The 16,120-nt window shown below is 42.5% G+C and overlaps 1 protein-coding gene across 1 annotated transcript in view; it reads left to right on the top strand.

The window, feature by feature from the left end:
- The window catches only part of TRIO (trio Rho guanine nucleotide exchange factor), a 283,878-nt gene that overhangs the window by 216,160 nt on the left and 51,598 nt on the right, over window positions 1-16,120 (top strand). The window contains 7 exon segments of the mRNA XM_011994189.1: window positions 1-164; window positions 1,595-1,765; window positions 4,397-4,492; window positions 10,165-10,313; window positions 11,765-11,831; window positions 13,170-13,300; window positions 15,937-15,957. The exon segment at window positions 1-164 is cut by the window's left edge and continues 2 nt beyond it. Of these exon segments, the coding sequence (XP_011849579.1) occupies window positions 1-164; window positions 1,595-1,765; window positions 4,397-4,492; window positions 10,165-10,313; window positions 11,765-11,831; window positions 13,170-13,300; window positions 15,937-15,957 (799 nt within the window).

Here is a 16,120-nt window from a genome sequence, read left to right as displayed (position 1 = left end):
CCAGCCCCGTGCGGCGGCTCAGCAGCGGCAAGGCCGACGGGCACGTGAAGAAGCTGGCGCACAAGCACAAGAAGAGCCGTGAGGTCCGCAAGAGCGCCGACGCCGGCTCGCAGAAGGACTCGGACGACAGTGCGGCCACCCCGCAGGACGAGACGGTCGAGGAGGTGAGGCTCTGCCCGCTGGATGGGGCCCGCGTGGCGGGGCCCACTGGTCTTTTGCTGCAGGAATAGTTGCTTATCTTACGAATAAACTGGTTTGGTCCTGTTTTCCGCACTTACTCAGAAATTACCATTCAAGTCTCTGCTTAACCGACTGAGATTTAGTGGGGACACCTTGAAAGAAAATTGAACTGGCTGTTCCCCAGTAAACACGGTCAGGATCACGTGTGGCTTCTGATAGAAAAAAAAAAACGACCACCATGCGCCGCAAGCCCAGTCCGCCCCCAGGCCTGGGCCTGGAGGGAGCCCAGACTGTGGCTTCCGGACCCTCTCCTCCCCACTCCACCGTGAGGCAAAGCCAGAAGCTCTGTGTAGTCTGCAGAAGATTTGGGCAGTATCCGAGCTGACCACTGTGGCAGCATTTTGCAGAGAAAACTCAGATTGGAAACTTGGAAGGACTTGTGGAGTTTTTTGCATTTTCTAATTGTTTTTCTCCAATATTTATTATACTTACAGCTTGTCTTGAGTAGAAAATAACCAGTTAATTTACTTTGTTGACCCAGTAATAAACATTGGGTTATTCCCATGTCACCAAAGATAAGTGCATATGGGTCAGCCAGGGATTTTTTCACGTCCTATTGATGGAGGGGGGGAGCTTTAAATTATATTGCAAGAAAGAATTCCTTCATGATGCTGGAGATGGCCTTCAGCACTGGTGGTGTCAGTGAGGGGCCCTCAGAGTATTTAACTTGGATTGACCCCGACTCAAGTCCTACACAGGTTCGAAAAAGAAAAGGCAGAGAATGGGTATGAGATTTGTGTTATCTGATTTATTTCGCAGATAGCTGTTTTCTGCTGTTTTTTTTTTCCTGGGCATATTTTTGCCATGAGATTTTATTGCAGTGTGGGGGTTGGGATGTACTGTGTATCTGCTTAATAAACCTCTGTCCTCTTAGGAAAACTAAAACTGAAATTTGTTTCTAAAAGTGAGAATAGAGGAAAAGGATACTTAAATCCAGTGCTTAAAATGCTTCTTGATTATATTTTTTTATGCCCTTATTATTTCAGTGAATTTTTCTGTAGCAGGATACCCAAAGTAAAATCAGCTAGACCAAAGGAGCTAAACAACATGAGGGCTGTAGCTCAGATTTTTGAACCTTTTTGAAAACTGGCTTCTCAAAGATGAGATGTGTTCAGAGCCTAACAGGTCACATGGGCAGTCCCTTTATACGACACTTTCAGTGGCCCTTCTGTCATCCAAGTTGACAAGCAAGGCATTTGGGTTGCAGGAAGAGAGGAAAAGTTACCCTCAAGGTCATTTGTTCCTGATTTCTGCCATCCCAGTCCCTGTCCCCACCTTGCTTCTCCAAGTAACCCTTGGTCCATGTTTGTGAATTGGCCTGGAATGTAATGAGCAAATCTTGATTGGATTTCAGAGAGGCCGGAACGAGGGCCTGAGCAGCGGTACTCTCTCCAAATCCTCCTCCTCGGGGATGCAGAGCTGTGGAGAAGAGGAAGGCGAAGAGGGGGCCGATGCCGTGCCCCTGCCGCCACCCATGGCCATCCAGCAGCACAGCCTCCTCCAGCCGGACTCACAGGACGACAAGGTAAAGGGGGACAAGGGCTGGGGGATCCATCCCTGCCGTGTCAGGGCAGGGCACACTCAGTGGCTGCTCCACCCCAGCCTCATTTCAGGAGACAGGAGGCCCCAAGGTGTGGAAAAGGGCAATGCAGTGCTCTTTCAGGCAGTGTCAACCTGGTTATACCCCAAAACTATGAGTAACAAAGCCATTTAGAATAGCAGTAGGCCAGGGGGTGCAGTTTTTCCTACACATGTGACTCAACGCATTTTTAATGATGCTTCAGTAATTGCTGCTTTTAAAGTTTCCTAATGTATTGACTAGAATCCCTGAGAGAACAATCAGAGATATCCCATGCAGGTCTGCCCGAAGGCATCACTAAATGAGGAGTTGGCCGTCTCCCCTCTGTGAGGTTTTTGCATGCAGGTTTCTGGTTTAAGATGAGGTTGCATCACTGTCCAGTTGCTTTTTCCAACATGCCAGACATTAGTTTGTAGGATCCCTATACTAGAGTGCAGGCATACTTGTCAAAGTGTGGGAATCAGTTGAAACCTCTTTGGCTCTACGCGGTGGCTTTAAGCCACGAAAGTCATTTGTTTTCTTGAGTTCTCACATAATCTAAAATTATGTTGTCAACCCAGTTGTAGAGCCCTAAAAAATAAAATGGCAGAAAGGAAACCTGCTCAATGTGGCTTGCACATCCTCTAGCATTCTGGCCCCATTGTGCCCCTCAAAATTGTCAGGTGTTGAAAACCATGCTATGAAGTCATTACTGGTGATGCTTTTTTTTGGCAGTAACTGAGTTTTCTGAATAAAACAGATAACATTATCAACATTTTTTCCGCATGCTTCCCTTTTTCCTTCCCTGACTCCCTTGTCAGTACTTGCACAGTCACTTGCCGGATTAATCACCCTCTATTTTACGACCTGGGATTGGCCTCAGCCAGTGCTTGGCAGCTGTGAGGCCAAGTCAAATCATGCATTCCTCTTAACCCAGGGCAGACCTGTCCACCGCCCCTTGTTGGTGGAAAGCTACTCCCTCCTCCCTTTTTAACACGAGGCTCGCACACTGTAAGGGTGCCGTGGGGCCTGCAACAATGGCTGTGAGCTGCAGGACTGAGCACAGGTTGGAGTCCTGGAGTTTTGTGTGCATCTGAGGTTCAGGCTCCCGCCGTGTGTAGGGGAGAAGGAACAGGGAGCCTGAGGTGAGAGGACCACGGCCCCCCACCCCACCCAGTGCACGGGATACCTGGCTAGGACATGGGGCTGTGTGGTTTCTGTGACATTTCCTAAGCTATTTTGTAATATGCTCAGCCATGCCTTTTTGAAAAGCAGAAAACTGGCATTTCTTAAATATGGGTGGTTATCCAAACATTGAGGGGCTGGACCTTGTCGACTTATTCACCCAATAAGGGAGCATTTTTCTCCGTTTAAAGAGTGACCTGCACTGTATACTTCCATTTGCTAGAATCATTTATTGGTTACTATGTTACCTCGTTGAGTATTATCAGTAGCAGTTCTTCATTTACAAAAATCTGTAGTGATTTTCCCACACAGTATATAATCTTGTGACTAATTTTTTGTTTTGTTCTGTTTTCTCTTTGTGTAAACTTTCACTGCAGCATTATGTTGATTTGTGTTCCATGTCTGTTTTGGCTCAATTTCCTTACCTTTCCGTCTGAATTTTTTTCTTTCTTTTCTTCACCCCATATTCCAAATGTCATTAGACCAAACCAACATTTGTTTTGCAAAGTGCATATTTTGACCCACACGTGTAAAAGCCTTGTTGTGAGTGTATGAGCCTGTATCTGTCTGCTGTGAGACACGCATGGCCAGGACAGCCCGCTGTGGGTCGCATGCCTCGCCGCTGTCCTTAATATGAAGCAAGGTTCATATTACGCCCCTTCTAGTTCCCAGTTAATTAACGGCTCAAGTAATCTGCAAACACATCGTGTTTGCTAATTACTGAAACTCGAACTTAGTAGCCCCTCCCCAAGATTTCCTGTCAACCCCTTTATGCCCTCAATTCTAGCCATAAGTGGCATCTGATAGCTTGTGAGGCCTCAGCTCTTCTGTACTCTGCACTAATCATGGGGAAGTGGATGGCACAGAAAATGGTGAGCTCGTCCCCCTCGTTCCCTGTCTGGTCACCGCACCCCGCTCCTTTCCTCTTCCTCGTTTCTTTTTTTTCTTAATCCCATAAACACAGTAAAGCCATTTTTAGTATCCTGTTTTGTTTCCTGATTATTCCAGGGTTCTCTCACTAGACCTAAGCCTCTCATTCTGCTGTAGGTCAGATTCTCTATTCCTTCTCCCTAGCCTAGAACCTTGCCAGCAGTTGCGAAAGTTACAGTTAGAACGTTCCCTTGCCCAGTCACCTCTTTGAAAACAAACACTACAATGTTACATGACTGCAATTAAAATCAGACACTGTCTGCTTTCCACATGTATCTCAGACAGGTTTTATTTAATGTTTCTTGTCAGAATATTGTAAATTCAAAAGGATGACTCTAAATAAATGCAAACAAAGACAAACTTGTGGTCTTTTTGTCTGTAATTACTTTAAAAAGAGATGGAGCTTGCAGGGAAATTTACTGTCTGACCAGTTACTAATGTGAGCCTTTCCCCCACCCCGCCTTTTCTTAATTTCTTCCGTAGGCCTCTTCTCGGTTATTAGTCCGCCCCACCAGCTCCGAAACACCAAGTGCAGCCGAGCTTGTCAGTGCAATTGAGGAACTCGTGAAAAGCAAGATGGTGAGGCCTCCCAGCCAAAGTCTGACTTTTGAAAGCTACTCTGTGTTGCTGCTTGCAAATGGATTTGCCCTTGTCCTTGTATTTCTCTGGGCTACAGAATGTGGCTGTGGCTTATTGCACATCTCAGGAGTCCCCATGACCACCCTCGGGTTCACTGATTTGAAGGACTCAGAGAACTCAGGAAAGCCATTATTCCCACATTTGCAGTGTATTCCCATGAAAGGGCACAGATCAAAATAGGCAAGGAAAGAGCTGCATAGGTCAGGTCTCAGGGAGTGCCAGGTTCAGGCTGCCAACTGGGCTCTCCCAGTGGAATCGGGCAGACAGAGGATTGCCAACCACAGCAGCTAACCCAAGCCTTGGTGTTGAGTGTCTGCTTGGGCTCAGACACACATGGCTGACTGCTCTGTGTGGCTGACCTGAGTAGTCTCCTGCCCCTCCGAAGATCAAGACACTGTCACATTGCTAGCATAGACTATTTGCCTTGGTCCCAGGCCCCCACATAAACAGACATTCTCACCAAGCAGAACATTCCAAAGACTTACAAGTTCCCTCATAGAAAATGGGGGCAAACCTCACTGCACACACCCTGCCTGCAGTCACTGCAAATGTGGTCAGCTCCAGTCTGTCTGAAGATGTACCAGGGTCAGTGGTACCCACAGTTAGACTCTCAGTTTTGTTTTGCAACCCCCGAGACCTTTCATTTGGGTTTACAATGTGTGCGAGAGAAGGGTTGGCATTATTATATAAGGGCTTTATTTTCTCAGTGATCTCTTTGTTGCCAGTTGGCCAATGTGGGTTCGTTTGATAAAGGCCCCAAATTAAATGTTGGTTCTTTGAAGTAAGACAGGCATATTTTGCTTCTAACTGATTCAAATCAATTAATTTCTGTGTTTTTAGTTTTCCTAACTGGGAAGTGGGAAAAGCACCAGTGGTAACAACTTTTTAGACCGGTATATCCTACTATCCCTATGAAGACAACATCTTTTAAAAGCAACTCCTCCCAAAGTAAAAGCCCTCAGTCTGTCTCAGCAATCCATTCTCCAGAGGTTACCACCGCGAAGAGTTCGATACGTTTCCCTCCAGACGTTTTCCTTGCTGGTGCAAACATATATATGTGCATGCATTTCCTTTCCAGATGGGTTCGTTCAATTTTTAAGATTCTAATGATTAACACATCTTGAGGATCTTCTCACATCAGTCCATACAGATTACCTCTTTCCTTTATTTAGTAACTGTGTAGTATTCCTTTACATGAATTCTATGATAATAATACCACTGAGAGCTTATTCTAAGCCAGGCGCTGTTGTAAGTGCTGAGCATGTATTAATTTATATGCTTCCCACAACAACCCTATAATGTTTTTATGCATTATTGTTATCCCATTTTACAGATAAGGAAATTGAGGCACACAGAACATTAAAGAAACTTGACTAGCCACTAAGGGTCAGAGACATGATTATGCTATAATTTATTTAAATATATTCCTAATATTTATTTGTTTCCCATACTTCTCTAAATATCCATTACATGTTTGTGATTATATTTGTAAGGTGAATTTGCAACACTGGAATTGCTGAATCAGAGTATACTTCTTTAAAGTTAGAAGTTTCTCTTCCTGCATTTAAATGCATTAACTAGGTACCAAATATATCATTCCCATTTCTTCTTTCATCCACAGACAGCCTCTCATGAAACTGGTTGACTGAGTCAAATGGGAATTATATAAAGAAAAATTGGGACTGACTTGCCACCCTGCCATAGCTAGAAATTTCTCCCCAGGTAATCGTGTGGTGTTCCAGAAAAGACCCAGTGAGCTTTGAAATTGGACAGGAAGCTTGCTAGGGCGTGGTGGGTAACTCACGAATTCGGACTCCACTGGTAAAGATTTTGGAATCAGGCTGGGTATGGTGGTTCATGCCTGTAATCCTAGCACTTTGAGAGGCCAAGGCAAGCAGATTGCTTGAGCTCAGGAGTTCGAGACCAGCCTGGGAAACACAGCGAGACCGCGTCTCTACAAAAAAATGCAGAAATCAGCTGGGTGTGGTAGCATGCACCTGTAGTCCCAGCTATCAGGAGGCTGAGGTAGAAGGATCACCGGAGCCCAGGAGGTTAAGACTGCAGTGAGCTGAGATTGTACCATGGCACTCCAGCCTGAGTGACAGAGTGAGACCCTATCTCAAAAAAAGAAAAAGAAAAAGAAAGGAGCTTAGAACCATGCCAGTATGGACTGAGTTCAGCTACATCCTTGGTATCTCTTTAAAAGAGAAGTTGATAAAACTGTCTAAATGAAGGGTGCTTAAATTGTATCCAGTGAGTTTTTAAGCATCCTTAAACTTTTTTTAAAAAGCCATTTATACACATCAGTTAAATGACCATTAAAATCATTCTTACCAAATAGCTGAAATGGTTTCCCAGGGAATGCTGTGAGGCAGATCTGGCCACAGAGCTGCAGGTGTTTAAATTGTATTGCATTTTATATGGTCTGTGATTCATTTGTAATTAATTCACGTGGCCTTCCAAATGGAGAGGTGGTCTGTGGCATGGTCAATTTTGACTCTGACTAGCTTAATCTCGTTTTCCAATCTGAGGAATTAAACTTTCTCAGTTTACTCAGTGAAACTGAGTTATTTCTGCTCACTTCAGTGGGCATAAAGCTGTTGGCATAGGAAAGGCATAGGTTTTGGAGTCAGATAGACTTGGGTTCACAGTCTCCTTATGGTGAGTTCCACCGGCAAGTGCTTCAGCCTCGGAGACTGTCTTTCAGCTACACGTGGGAGCTTGCACCCAGGTTCCATCCACAGGGGCGTTCACTGGTGCCTTCCCCTCCTTTTGAAGAACCATGTTTGTACTTTATGTGATACATTCATCCCATCTTCAGTGGGCCAGGGAATGCTATCTAAATTCTCCCCTCTTTTTCTGGTTCAAGAGAAGCATCAACCTGTGTTGGTTTCCTGTCACTAATGCTCTAATGTCAAATGGGAACTACTTTTTGTCAGAAAACACTAATGCATCATTGTAATATCCTCAACTTATACTGACTCCACAGTAGATCCTTAAGCATCCACATGTGTTTTCTTGTGGGTGATTTCTGAGGCTGTCGCACATTCATAATTGGATTTGAACAGTGCATTGTTTATTCATCAGAAGCTGCGTATGTCTTTATTGGGTTAGGGAGGAGAGGAGAGACGGTGTTCAGCTGTTACACAGTATGATGTTTAAGGAACTGAACCTACCTAAACCTAAAACCTGAGGATTTAACTCAAAAAATAAAAGCCACCCTGAAAACTGTTGCCTGGGATTCACTCTTCTGGCTTACCTCCACATTCTTGATCCAGCTGGTTATTTTAAAGGTTGTGCATTTTTCTTGCATGTGGGCAATAGAGTAATAGTTCCCTGCTGCCACAGTGACTGTGTGAACTTGACTTTGGGATTTTCTTCTCTTCACTAATCAAAATATAAAGGGAGATTCAAGAAAGAATAAAAATAAATGAAATCACATCTAACGCAAGATGTTAGAAAAACAACAAATTAAACCAAAGAAAAGCAGAAGGAATGAATTTATAGAGATAAAAGCCGAAATTAATGAGCTGGAAAACGGTAGCATAATAAAACCAAAAATTTGTTCTTTGAATATAGACATTAGGTAACCATGTCAAGAAAGTAGAAAACACAAATTCCCAAAATTAAGAAATTGTAAGAGAGGAAAAAACTGAGGAAATTCAAATAATCATAAGACGTTATTTTGTTCATCTCTTTGGTAATAAATTTAAAATGAAACCTGAATGAAATGGGCAGTTTTCTAAGGAAATATAATTTATCAAAATTAATCTCATAAGAGGTAGAATATTTCTGTAGACCCATCTTCATGTAAGAAAGAGAGCAAGTTGACAAGGACACAAAAAACAACCAAACCCAGAGAGTTTCACAAATAATTCATCCAAAATCTGTAAAGTCTCAGTGGTTGCAGTTTTGAGACAGCCTTCTGCTGGTGACAGCCTTCTCACTCACTTTTGTGGAAGAGGCAAATGGGCCTCATGAAGGCGACAAGGTTGTCTAGCCACGACTGCACCTCTTCAGGGTGTGGGCACCCTCTCGGCAGCCCGTCTTGTCAGGAAAGATCAGACCTAGGACAGGCAGTCGAGGGGCCTGGAGACTCCTTTGTTGCAGGTCGAGAAAACCGGAAGACAGGTCCCCACGGACACTGATGAAGTCCGTGACCTTACCTCCCTGCCCTCTGCAGCATCAGGGGCATCTGGAGCCTTTCTCTTTATTTTCTTTTTTTTTTTTTCTCACTGTTCGAATGAACAGAATTCAATCTAACAGGCTTCAGCTGTCCGGGTTGGGGGTGGGGGGGTACGGAACATTCTCCCCTCGCTCTCAAAAACAGATATGATCTGATGAGCGTGAAACAAGCTCCACTACTCACAGCAAAACGTTTGCTTCCGGTAAAGCTCAATGGCTATTTATTTAAAAGAGTGCATTTATTTTTCAGATCAAACTCTGTTCCTTAACTCACTTAATGTCCTGTTTTTCAAAAGTAAGATCAGCAGTTGGTGTGTTTTTTATAGCTCCAAGGGTTTTAACAAGATTGCGTGTACAGTACATACTTTGTGTCCTCAAAGCTCTGCTTAACGATGAAATCAGACTCAGTCTGTTACTGTGAAGAGGGAAAAATAGAACAAGTATTAGAGATTTTAGTTTATTAATATCAAATGTTTTAAGTGAGGTATTGTTTTCTCATTTTGTATTGTGCTGTTCAAACGAAGAATAAGTTCATCACAATTTTTTCCAGTTCAATCATATCTATATATCCAGTTTGTTGCTTTGGGAATGTTAAAAGAACTGTGAATCTTAGGTATTCTGTGAATCCAGGTAAAACAAGATTAATATGTACCAAATTAAAAGCAATGAGTCACCAGTCATTGTCACATTAATCCAAGGAGAGAAGTCACCAATATTCAACTTACAGATTTGCTGAACACTTGCAAAGATTTGCATGAGGTTCCACCAGGGATACAGCAATAAAAACAATCACCTGTAGAAACCAGAAGCTAGTGGGGGAAGAATGTATTGCAGAAGTAATTAAGACCCGCATGATTACTATTTTGTATAGAGGGACAGAATGCAAGTTGCTAGATGGAGATTAATTTTGCCTGGGTGATCTGTAGGCATTGAAGTATGAGTCAAAACTGTAATAGGATAATCAGGAAACGAACCAAGTTTGTTTGAACTATAGATTGCTGATAGTCCACCAACAGGGAATGCAGGCACCGTGTCCATGAGCCACACTGGCCTGACCGACACGCATCCCAGCGGCTCATTTGGCAGGAATATAACCAATAAGAACATTGCTAGATATTAAATAGGTGTGATGTATCCAGAAATGAGTGCAGCACTCTGACGTAAGCAAGTATAACATTTCTACTTATTTGGTAACGAGAAATAGAATATATTAATGTATGTAAATTCACTATCCTTTTCATTCCAACTTGCCTCTTTTGTCCACCTCCTTTGACTCTATTTTTTGGTTAATAGTTGGGTTTTTTGTGTTATTAAATACTATAATTTCATAAGCATAAAGATTTTATAATTTCACAAATACATTTTCTGGTTCAGCCAATCATGGGCTGTAGGCAGTAAGTGTTGTTGCTTATCTCAATGTCTTCCAGGCACTGGAGGATCGTCCTAGCTCACTCCTTGTTGACCAGGGAGATAGTAGCAGCCCTTCCTTCAACCCTTCGGATAATTCCCTTCTCTCTTCCTCCTCGCCCATTGATGAGATGGAAGAAAGGAAATCCAGCTCTTTAAAGAGAAGACAGTAAGACAGAAATGTTTTCATTCTTATTGTTCTCCGGGTTCCCTCCTGTCTTTGTTGCCTTCAAAAATGTGACTGAGATTCAGCTCTGAATTACCGAGATGAGGAGCTCCATGGCCTCTCACTGAGGGATTGTACGTATGTAAGACTTAGGACCTAATAAGGGCACAGTATTCCATAGCCGCAGTTTCTTGTTTTATTTGTATATGATACTTCATAAGTAAAAATGATGCAAGATAAAAATGTCTTCTGCCACGTCTGGCGAGAAACTCCTAGACTTTTTGTTGTACCTGTGATTGTGAAAGAAAAAGTCATGTAAAATTAGAACCAATCCCCAAAACTTGAATAGTCTTCAAATACACTTTACTGGTAAGTGTTTCTCAATTCCAGTAAAGCAGCATATGGTGAAAAGAGTCCTGAAAAATGTTACAAAAGGTTTAAACTTGCCTTTGAAGAAGAAAAAAAAAAACGTAAGCTACAAAACGGCAGAGACTGTATGTCTTCTTTAGCACTGTATCCCAGCACCTCCGATGGTGCTGAACACGTGAGAGGTGCCAGGTTGATGCTGATTGAATGAATGACTGAACAACACGTGAATGAACCTTTTCAGGCCAATTGAGGTTGTTTGCTATGCTGATCAAATGATTGTCTTCTATTATCTGAGTGGCCTTAAACAGTTACTGAATGTTACAAACAGAAATACTTGTGAGTGATGTGATTAGACCCAAGGCTTTAAACATCTGAATTAAAAGTTTTTCTTGTATAGCCAGTGAAGGTTAAAATGACTTAATCATATTTTTTAAAGCCACCTCCTTTACTGTCATGGCTTTGTCATAAAGTTGTGTCTAAGCTTCTTTGTTGTCCCTGTATGTGATCGGAATCCAGAAGGGTGAATTCACCCGGATTGCCCTCATGCACTCTGCCTAAGTGTCTTTTGGCCTCCAGCGCTCTTGGGGGTCAACCACTGGAACCCTGTAAGTGATTTGGGAACCTCCAGAATTTAACACCCAAATGTACAAATTTGATACATTGCTATTCAGTCCCGGAAGGAGTCCGCCTTGACCAGGAGCAGAGGTACAAAAAAATTCACTTAGAAAACAGAGTTTGCGGCCGGGCACGGTGGCTCATGCCTGTAATCTCAGCACTTTGGGAGGCCGAGGCGGGCAGATCACGAGGTCAGGAGATCGAGACCATCCTGGCTAACACAGTGAAACCCCGTCTCTACTAAAGAATACAAAAAATTAGCCGGGCGTAGTGGCGAGCGCCTATAGTCCCAGCTGTTCAGGAGGCTGAGGCAGGAGAATGGCGTGAACCCAGGAGGTGGAGGTTGCAGTGAGCCGAGATTGTGCCACTGCACCCCAGCCTGGGCGACAGACCAAGACTCCGTCTCAAAAAAAAAAAAAAAAAAAAAGAAAACAGAGTTTGCATGATAAACACTATCTTTCTCTCTCCAGCTACGTTTTGCAAGAATTGGTGGAGACAGAGCGTGACTATGTGCGGGACCTTGGCTATGTGGTTGAGGTGTGTATTGCCAGAAATTTAGTAACTTTGTATCAGCCCCAGGAGTTGTCCAAAGTAGTATCGGGTTAGACTGTTGAACACCTCTCAAATTAAAAACGTTTTTGACCCAAAATAAAAAATGACCAACAAAGTATTTCCAAAAAATTAAATTTAGCCAATTATCTTTACCATCTGTATTCAGTTGTAAATGTTTCTTTTTCACATAGTGTATCTTGACATAATCTTTTTAACAATTAAAATGTATAATTATTATAAATAATAATATTATTAAATGATACTAAGTAAATATATTATACTTAGTAGATAGGAATCTTGCCTTAATTATTTCACAAGAGTGTGGGTATCACTACAGAAATGGAGACCTTACTGGTTGAAAAAGTCAGTGTGGCCCAGCTGTGGGTTTGGTTCCATCCTGAATCCACCCAGGTTCAGAGCTTGGACTGTGGCTGCAGCAGGTCATTTACTGATAGTTTTGTGCGGAATACATTGCTGTTTCCATTGACCAGAAGTTGCCAAGCACTGTAGCCATAGCAAACCACTGCCTTTTGTACTGGATCGAGAGCCATCTCTAGGCTAGTCCCTGCCAGTCAATTTGGAGATTAGTCAGATTAAGAAACTCAACTCATCAAAAAGCTATTTTTGTAGTATTAAATTTTATGTTTACTCTTTCACCTTTGCAAATTTGTATAGGACAATACTTTTTGGTTACACATCCCATTAAAAGTACCAGCTATTACAGTTAATTGCGTAACACAAAAGATCTAACATGCTTGATTTGTCTGCAATCATTGTTAACAGTGAGATAAGCAACATGAGTACTTAAGAGGTTCTGTACGGACTCAATTAAATAGAAATTTTAAGCCACACTGTAGCAGCGTATTCAATCCGCTGTTGTTTAAAAATCAATTTATAAAAATATTGTTAAACTTTTATTTAACAGATTACACAAATAATCCAAAAAGAAAAGAAAATCTTTGTTTCTAAGAGATAAATGCTGAAAACAGGAGATACAATTCTGACCAAATATTTAATATTTACAAACTATTTTAATGAAACCATTTACATTTATGTAAACTTCTTTAATTCCTTAGAAGAATTTTGATCTGTGAGTGCTGAACAGTCCAGGGAAAGAAAATTACAGCAATGAATATAATGGGTATATTCCAAGTATCAGTTAAAGATACTTTTCATATGGGGTTTTTTGTTTGTTTTAGATAAAGAGCTGGTTACAAGACAGTGCATGCGTCGGTTTTGCCTTCTGTGACTATTAATCAGTAAGCCGCTAATTGATTCAGACATATTCCATGAAATACACTTATCATAACTGTTTAATTGTAGGGCTACATGGCACTTATGAAAGAAGATGGTGTTCCTGATGACATGAAAGGAAAAGACAAAATTGTGTTTGGCAACATCCATCAGATTTACGACTGGCACAGAGAGTACGTAAAGATACATTGTGCCCGATGGTATGCGAAGCACCTGCACTTGCTAAACCGAGGCAGGCCAGGCCAAAGGAAATTTGTTCTGTTCATTTTATTACCTGCGTAGCCTCCTGGAGGGAGCTGGTACAAAGGAGATATTGATGTACCCAGGAATTCTGCAGTAGCATTTGGTGGCAAGGAGAGAATCTCGTCTCTTGTTCGTGCTGGTCCATGTCGAGAGTCTGTGGAAGGAATTAGCTGGAAGCACCAGCGTGGAGCCAGCTGCCAGAGCTGCTGGCCTGGTCCTGACCTTGAGCCCTCAGCCTCCCTACTGTACATTTCCATGCTTCATCTGCACACCCACATTATAATGTTACCAACCTTGTGGGTTTATCATGAAGAGTGACTGAGTTAATACTTTTACAAAGCGCTTAGAACAACATCTGCGTAGAATAAGCCTCAATAAGTATTTCTAACTAGAACTGCAGCCATCTTTAGAATAAATACAAGTTATCATTAGAGGGCCTTGAAGACACTCATTTGTCCAATTATTTTATGTTATTTTTATTTTTTAGAGACAGAGTCTCGCTCTGTCACCAAACTGGAGTGTAATAGTATGATCATAGTTCACTGCAGCCTTGAACTCCTGGATTCAGGTGACCCTCCCACCTCAGCATCTCTCAGCATCTGTAGTAGCTGGGGCTACAGGCACGCAGCACCATGCACATCTAACTTTTTTATTTTTCATAGAGACACAGGGTCTTACTGTGTTGCTTAAGGTGGTCTTGAACTCCTGGGCTCAAGCAGTCTTCCCATCTCAGCCTCCCAAAGTGCTGAGATTACAGCATGAGCCACCACACCTGGCCCAACTCAATCTTTTTTTTTTTTTTTTTTTTTGAGACGGAGTCTCGCTCTGTAGTCCAGGCTGGAGTGCAGTGGCCGGATCTCAGCTCACTGCAAGCTCCGCCTCCCGGGTTCACGCCATTCTCCTGCCTCAGCCTCCCGAGTAGCTGGGACTACAGGCGCCCGCCACCTCGCCCGGCTAGTTTTTTGTATTTTTTGGTAGAGACGGGGTTTCACCTTGTTAGCCAGGATGGTCTCGATCTCCTGACCTCATGATCTGCCCGTCTCGGCCTCCCAAAGTGCTGGGATTACAGGCTTGAGCCACCGTACCCGGCCTCAACTCAATCTTTAATGGAAAAAGTAGACATGATTAACCATGAAATTCGACTCTGATACCACTACGTTCCCCACACGTATCCTAATCAGGAGGCGATCCATCTGGGGACTGGTGCTACGTAGCTCACCTTGGCTACCAGAGCTTGTCAACTTACCTGTCCCTTTAGGTCACTTTGCTTATAACTTTAAAAATCCTTTATCATCTGAGGATTGCTTAATGCTGGCCACTGGTCTTCCAGTGGAATGTTCCAGGTGCACTGTCTGCTCTGGTTACCTGGCAGGGCCTTCTGGTCTCCTGTCTTGATGCAGCTGCTCCTCCCTCTGTACAGGGTGGAGCACAATGTCATCACCTCCAAAGCTCTGGCCTCTCTCTGAAGCTGAGCTCCAATACTTGCTTCTCCATTAGGCCTGGGTGTTCCCAGTCAGACTCCTTCTCTTCTGCAGAAGCAGATGGGAATATGCTCTTTTAAACTATGCAATACTGGACAGATATAAGGAGGAACTGCCATGGCATGTATCAAGTAGTGTTGTTATTTCTGTACTTCTCCCTCATAATAGATTGTAAAACCTTTGAACCCAGGTCAGAGAGGTCTTTATTTTCATATCCCCTGTGATGTATAATTTATTTGGATTTACAGATAAATGATTGGTGAACTTTAGAAACAGCACTCCAGTTTATAGCTCTGTGCTGTAGACTTACTGAAAGTCTACAGTGAAACCAATTCAAAAAGGAATATTTTGTATTATGATTTAGTCTCCTACTTCCAAGGCTGGTTTTTAACGCTGTGAAAGGAAGCTGAAAATGACAGTGTTTCTGGGATGTCCAGACAGAGAAACTGCATCCAGAGATGCTATCCACCACAGCAGGGATAGTAAATCCCTTAGTACAACATTAATTGTCATGGTGGTTTGGGGGTTAATGTAATACCAAATATTAACATAAATAAAAATATATTTAAGTGATAACTAAGGTGGACATATATCTTAAAAGGCAACTACAACCCAGAAAACAATGAACATTGTTGTCCTACAGCTATGTGGTCACTGTGATGATACCTAATTTTAATCTTAAAGGGAGCTGATATTTATAACCTAGCAGTGGATTTTGATAACATTTGAGAAAGCTTCATAAAGCTGACACAGGTAACATATTTAGTTTTGTGTATCTGCTCTCCAATTTGAGTCTCTAAAAATTATCTTAGAATGAATACGAAGTTCGCAGGTATGAAGACCAAGTTTTCAGAAATAAAAAATGTCCAAGTACTTTGAAGCATCTATTTTTCACTCATTATTCAGCCGAGGATATTAGCACTTGTGTCCTTGAACAGAGATGAGAATGTTTGTTGTCCAAAGACCAGGAAGGTTACCAGCCAAGGGATGCACAGTCGTGCCTCATCTCCTGTGACTTTGTATTCCTTTAGGCTTTGTAGCTTAACAAAAGGTTTTCCTTGTACTTGTTAAGTTTCCGTGTATTTGTTAAATATATGCTTCACACTTCGCAGTTGCTCATATCAAAACAGACTATTGAAAATGTAAACCTGGCCAGGCACAGTGGCTCACGCCTGTAATCCCAGCACGTTGGGAGGCCAAGGCAAGTGGATCACTTGAGGTCAGGAGTTCGAGACCAGCCTGGCCAACATGGTGAAACCCCGTCTCTACTAAAAATGCGAAAAAATTAGCCAGGCA

The sequence above is a fragment of the Mandrillus leucophaeus genome, unplaced genomic scaffold (assembly GCF_000951045.1).
Source record: "Mandrillus leucophaeus isolate KB7577 unplaced genomic scaffold, Mleu.le_1.0 Scaffold445, whole genome shotgun sequence".
Lineage (NCBI taxonomy): Eukaryota > Metazoa > Chordata > Mammalia > Primates > Cercopithecidae > Mandrillus > Mandrillus leucophaeus.
The sequence above is the reverse complement of the archived record's forward strand: the minus strand, read 5'-3'. Positions and strand labels throughout refer to the sequence as shown.